Below are 6857 nucleotides of genomic sequence, written 5' to 3'. Positions count from 1 at the left end.
GCTTTTAATGTTCTCAACAACAGTTATAGCTAAGGTAGTAGTGATAATAGCTATGTGTCAGACACTATTGAAAGCACTTTATTTGTAAATATTAACTTGGTTAACCATCACAACAACTATTCAGTAGGTACTATTATTCCTATTATGTAAGTATCAGATGACAAACAGAAGGCACAGAGAAATAAAAATTATTAGCTGGTCCAAGGCAGAGCTGGAATTTGAACCCAGAGCCTGTGTTCTTCAGCTCTATATTCTACCACACTGTGAATTGGATAGGGCAGGTTTTCTTTGCTCATGTTTCAGGTGGGGCCACTATGGTTCAGCGAGCCAAAGAGCTAGTTCAGAGGGAACTCAGAACTCACATGAGATCTAGTGCTATTTCCATTGTGCTGCATTTCCGTCCCAGTGAGCTTCTGATCCAGGGCCTTTCTAGTAATTTATGGAACAATCAATGCAAATGACAGCTCTCCACTTCTCCAAATTGTTCAAGTAAAACTGGAGCAATGTGTGAGAAGGGACTTCCTGTAGGGGGCACTAAATACAGTGCAGCCTATAGTACACACCTACTATCCAAACTTTTTTCATACCCATCCTGTAAGAATTTTATAAAACTATACACCCCTCATATATTTGTAAGTTACCATCTGAAAATTTTTATCATATGTTGCAAATAATTTAAGTTCTGGTGTATTAAAATATTGACATTTTATATAAAACTGTAGCTCATTCTATAGGTTTCCAAAGAAGTCTGAATTTCATTACAACTTGAGATTCATCATTATCCATTCAAAATATGTGAATAAGCACATACTATTATATTCTCAACTTACTGATGAAGGAACAGAAGCAGAAGGTGGTAAATAAATTGCTTGAGGCCATAAATTGCTTAAGGCCATATATTCAGGGAATGGGAAACTTGGGATTCAATCCAACTTCAACTTCTTTGATTAATCACCATGTTCTGTTGTCTCCTTCATCAGAAAATTCTTCCAAGGACAAAGTTTTGAAGATTCTGTGGCATTTAACTATTCCAAAAACTGCCTTAAAATGAGACGAGGTTAGGGCACCCAACTAATCCAGGGAAATGACAGAACTTCATCTCTATGCAGTTTTGATTCAGAAGAAATAGGAGAATACAACTATAAGCCTCTTTCTTCTGAGCGAATATGTATATCTCTGAGCTTTTGTTCTAAGGCGTCAATAAACAGGCTGACACTGGACTTGGGAAGGTCATATTCATGTAAATTTCTACTTGGGACCAAGTACCCTTGGTCTTGGGAGCAGGTTTGGGTACCTGGCTCAAGGCAGGACTCCAGGCTCTTAACAAGACACCTGGGAGGATGGAGAGAGCAGAGCAAGAGGAGGCCTATCTGGGGAGCCACACTCCAGGTCATCTCCAGTGGAACTGGAGACCGTCCAGGGCCTGGAGGGGCAGAACTGGGGCGGGAGCTGTCCGTGGTTCTGGCTGAAGTCAACTCGTGGATATTGAAGGTCAAGAGCAGCCAGCCCATCTTCCCCTAAAGTGGATGGAGGAGTCTGAGGTTTGGGGGGCAGGAGTTGGTTTTAATTAACCTGCTGGCTGAGAAGGAAATGGAAGAACCCCATTTCCACACCCTCCAGAGCGTATGTCATTGCCTAAGCGAATCTGACAGTTTCTTTTCATGTTCCCCCTCAGTGTCACCTCCTGTTTTAGACTTAAAGACTTTAGCTATTTTGATGCCTCTCACCCTTCCCTCTGCCAGAGTCTCTTTCTCCTCCAGCTCCCTCCTCTGCCCCACCTCCAGATGTAGGTGGAAAAGCACCAGGTGAGGGCTTCGTAGGCACATGGCCATTTTAATTTTTACTCCTGGTAAATCCAGGACAGGCTAATACTGGGATTGGCTGAAAACCCACTGCCATGGCCTGTATGTCCAGGAGATGGAGCTTTTAATTTCACTAAATAGAAACTGGATCTTTGGAATGCTGAGGTTTGAGTCTCTTAAATGGATCTTGTGTTTGTGGTTCCATCTGAGCAAATTCTGAGCCAGGACTGAAAAATGGAAGACTCTCCGTTTTAGTTCAGAGAGCCCCAGGGTGGAAGAGGAAAGGAGGTCCAGGAGTGGGACGGTGCATAGATGGAAACAAGGACCTGCTGAAACAAGGCGCTGCCCCACAGCCCACCAGGTAACCATGTTAATGAGCCTGGTCCCATTAATGAACTGGCAAGGAAATAGCTGGTCAAATAAATATTTGTTGTTTTACTGAGCATTCAAGAAAGTGCAATAAACTGCATTGTTACGCATTGTATATTAGTTGATTCTTACTTCTACAGTTAATGACTAATTTTGGTGGCATTTATTTGACAATCCTTTAATGAGTAGGTACTATTCCATTCACATATTTTGAATGGAATGAGTGGTGACAGAGCATTACTCTTAAAAGAACAGGATGCTTTCTTATCACATCCATAGTTGAGGGACTAATTTGTCCTGCTTGGTTTTTCAAGAATTATTTCTAAGGTTGGCATTGGAATGCGGTGTTCAGAGCAGGAAATGACATTGATCATGGTATCAATGACTTATTTTATTTAAAAATGTTTTTATTGATTTTAAAGAGAGGAAGGGAGAGAGGGAGAGACAAAGAGAAATACCTATGTGACAGAGAAACATTGATTGGTTGCTTCTTGCATGCACCCCGACCGGGAATCAAACCTATATCCTGGGCATGTGCCCTGACTGGGAATCCAACTGGTGACCTTTTGGTGCCTAGAGTGATGCTCGACCAACTGAGCAACACCAGCCAGCATAATTACCTTTATTTTAAAAATTGGTCTCGACTTCCTGCCCCTAGAAAGACAAAAAGTTTGACCACTTGGGCAGGAAAGTCTTAAAGTTGTGCAGGAAAGCGAAGTCATGTTTTCTTGTGTTGAACCCTCAGTAAAACAACATGTCTGGAGAATGATGATGTTTAAATCAATTTCCTTTATGTTAACTATTTCATAAAATGAGCACAACACAATATTTCCAGATGAAAAAAAAAAACAACTGTCATTAGCAGCAGAGTGTTGACTTTTTGGAGCTTGTGATTTAAAACCGGTAATGCTACAGCTCTAGAAGGAAAAGGAAGCTTCAAAATGGTGTGCAACTGTCAGAAATGGGAACAGAGGAATGAAGGTCTACTGCCTTCTGCTTAAAAGAAGAAATTTCCATTTCAATCTCCAAAGTTATGTTTTTCAAGATACAGGTTTAGCTTTATGTTGATGAACATGTCATTATTTTATTGCTTACATTAATTTGCATGTATATATAGATTTGGACTGTGTTGAAAGGTTTAAATTCTGTGGTGTGAGAATTATTTCAAAGCACAGTTTTTAAGGCATTATAAACCTCCCCACTTTTCCTCAGATATCCAGTGTTCATGTGAAACGTACAATCCACAAAAGTCTAAGTCTATTGACTATCCATCCAGATATGACATAGATGATCACAATGAGCCCCTGCAATGGATTGGAAATCAGATTCTTTGACCGTTGTTTCATGTCACAAGATTATCCAGCTAATATATTTCTAAGGCAGTGAGAGAAATATTTCATTCCAAGAAACACTTGAAAATGGAAAATTTTGTAACCACTAAATATTTTTATCATAATTAAAAATTCTCATTTGCTCTTTAATAATGTATTTCCTTATTCATTCAATGACTATTTACTAAATATCTACCAACTAGGCTTTTAGTTAACATCTAATAAATCTTAAGTGTCTTCAAAATATCTCCCAAAACAAACTTTGCAATGATTGGAAGATGATGCTGCAAGTTGGAGTCAGGTGGGGAGTTGTATATCTTCCACAGCAGTATTTATGGTTACAATAAAACATACAGAAATGTTTTGATATTATACTATGAATTTTAATGTTTCTAACCATTTTAATAAGGTTCTGAATTAAAGAAAATGTTCATAGGCAATACAATAAAGAAGTTATTAGAATCATAGTTCAATGAAATAGAAGATGACTTTTGTAGGCTAAGATTTATATTAAACCCCAAAGTTCAATTCTGATCACAGGCTTGTGTTTTACATTGAGTGATACATACTCCTTTAGGAATTCTCTATGGTAAATATGAAGCTTGAATGAAGCAGGTCACAGATTAATTAACTTAGATGAAAAGTGACATTATTCATTTTAACTCAGTTGAGAGTATGCGATTGTCATCTCAAAATCAAAAGATGACCCCAAAAGATCCACCATTATGCTTTGGGGTATGTATTAATAGGCTGTCATTTCAGATTATTTAGACTTATTTGTTGCTCCTTCACCTTGTTCAAAAAAGTGATTTAAGGCTGTCATTTCTAATTAAGGTTTGATTTTCAGACTTTCTCAGATAAAATAAAAGAAGTAGTTGGATTTCTATCAACAGATTCTCAGTTGACAGACCCATTTCTGTCCATGGCTTCACTTTATTTTCTGGAGGGCACTGCAGAGGATTCCAACTTCACCTAGAAAAAAAATAGATGAGCCACTCATATCATGAACACACACCCTTCAAGTGTCCACAATGTGTAAAGTATGGGGAAATCATCGGGATGCACCCCAACCCTCAAGGAGCTCACAGTGATAGAATCTGGGCAATCATGGCTTAGGTCAGTGGTTCTCAACCTTCCTAATGCCTCGACCCTTTAATACAGTTCCTTATATTGTGGTGACCCCCAATTTCATTGTTACAAATTGAACATAATTAAAGCATAATGATTAATCACAAAAACAATATGTAATTATATATGTGTTTTCTGATGGTCTTAGGCGACCCCTGTGAAAGAGTCGTTCGACCCCCAAAGGGATCGGGACCCACAGGTTGAGAGCCACTGGCTTAGGTAGTTTCAAGTTTTAGGAAGTGAGAGAGCTATTAATATAATTGGCTTCCTCTTTCCATAGACTGCTTCTCAGGAGAGGAGTTAACAGTTTTCTCCCCCGGGGAAAATCACCAGCTGTTCTGTTTCTCTTTTACATGACCATCCATTGATGCTTGCAAGAAGCTAAGCCATTGAACCTAAAAGTGTGGTTCATACAAACCTCCTGTGTCAGAATCACCTGGGACCTTATTACAAATACAAACTCCCAAGCCTCAACACATATTTTGTGAATGTAGTCTGGGGCTATGACCCATGACTACTCATTTTTAACTATCACCCCAAGTGATTCTGATGCACACTAGGTTTGAGAATGCACAGTCTAAGTAGATAACTCAGCCTAGACCACTGGACTAAGAAGGTCTGATGGAGCCACTCCCATTTATGCCATGTTCTTACCAAGCTCTGAGATGCTTGGCAATCAGTGCAAGGAGGGGAATACAGCTCTCAAGAATTGAAGAAAATACTACATTATGAGTAAAATTTAGCATGGCTCCCGTGCCTCCCCTGTACCAAGAACTATGTTAAGTTCTTACTGTTCTATAGTCTGTATAGTTCTCATTCCTATTTTAATCTTCATAAGAACGTGGCAAGAAATTTAATAAATTTCTTACTGTTTCTATCGTGAAGATACAAAAACACAGCTCTCTATTTCTGGGAAAGAGAGTAGCCTCAAAGGTATGTTACTTACTGTTGATGGAGTCAGCCAAAATCTTAAGTTGCTGGGTATTGTCCAAGACCTCAATCCTTTGGGTGTATGGGTCATAACGAACTGAGAAGGGCCGTGGGATTGTAGCAGCGAAGTTCCTGAAACCAAAACCATAGATCTGCGTGAAGGGCATCATTTGGGGAAAAGGTAATTCTGAAAGATTTCTCAATGGCCTTTCACTTGGCTATTAGTAACACAGAAAACGCTAGACCAGGAGGTTTAGACACAAGGCTAAGAAGTGTAATGGAGTTTTAGTGAGGTCCTCTTGGGAACCCTTTGTTGTTTGTGTGTCTATGTGACTATATAAACACATGTATGCACATATTTATTTGGTCACCTACTTCCAAAAAGAACAGAGGAAGCTTACAGTAAAAACCCAGGTTACAATAAAGCCAAAATTCTCATGGATTAAATAAAATAAAATAAAATAAAATAAAATAAAATAAAATAAAATAAAATAAAATAAAATAAAATAAAATAAAATAAAATAAAATAAAATAAAATAAAAAGAGTAAATAGAGCCCTAACTGGTTTGGCTCAGTGGATAGAGTGTCTGCCTGTGGACTGAAGGGTCCCAGGTTTGATTCTGGTCAAGGACATGTACCTTAGTTGCAGGCACATCCCAGGAGGGGGTGAACAGGAGGCAGCTGATCAATTTTCTCTCTCATCGATGTTTCTAACTCTCTACCCCTTTCCCTTCCTCTCTGTAAAAAAATCAATAAAATATATTTTTTTTAAAAAGAGTAAGTAGAATCCAGCTACAGAGTGTTATAGAAAAAAATAAGCTCTGAGATGGTTGGCAATCAATGCAAGGAGGGAATACAGCTCTCAAGAGTTGAAGAAAACACTACATTATGAGTGAAATTTAGCATAGCTCTAGTGCTTCCCCTGTACCAAGAACTATGTTAAGTTCTTACTGTTCTATAGTCTTTATAATTCTCAATCCTATTTTAATATTAATAAGAACTCTAGCAGGAAGGTACTATTATTTTCCCCATTTTACAGTTGAGAAAACTGAGGCTTGGAGCAGCTAAGTGTCTACCAAGGCCATACTGGCAATATATTGTGAAGCTGGGAAGACGAAGGTAGTCTGACTACCTTCATTAGTCCTAGGTCTGGGAGGAATGCACATTAAGCAATGTAATTAACAAGATATTAAAAATGATCTATAATATGCAAAGGTATCACAAATGATATTTCTAAGTTGGCTTCTGGTGAAAGTACAAGCTGCCATAATGAGAAGACAATTATAAGGGAAGCTAG

At 38.5% G+C, this 6857-nt stretch overlaps 1 protein-coding gene across 1 annotated transcript in view; it reads right to left on the bottom strand.

Annotated features, from left to right (window-relative positions):
* Positions 1-3863: 3863 nt before the first annotated feature.
* PAH (phenylalanine hydroxylase) overlaps positions 3864-6857 on the bottom strand; it is a 52910-nt gene continuing 49916 nt past the window's right edge. Inside the window, exons 12-13 of the mRNA XM_059681821.1 lie at positions 5577-5692; positions 3864-4474 (exon numbers count right to left, since the gene is read on the bottom strand). Of these exons, the coding sequence (XP_059537804.1) occupies positions 4431-4474; positions 5577-5692 (160 nt within the window). The 3' untranslated portion in view covers positions 3864-4430. The remainder of the gene's footprint in view (positions 4475-5576; positions 5693-6857) is intronic.

The sequence above is a fragment of the Myotis daubentonii genome, chromosome 2 (genome assembly GCF_963259705.1).
Source record: "Myotis daubentonii chromosome 2, mMyoDau2.1, whole genome shotgun sequence".
Taxonomy (NCBI): Eukaryota; Metazoa; Chordata; class Mammalia; order Chiroptera; family Vespertilionidae; genus Myotis; species Myotis daubentonii.
Note: the sequence above shows the minus strand (reverse complement) of the source record. Positions and strands in the feature narration are given on the sequence as shown.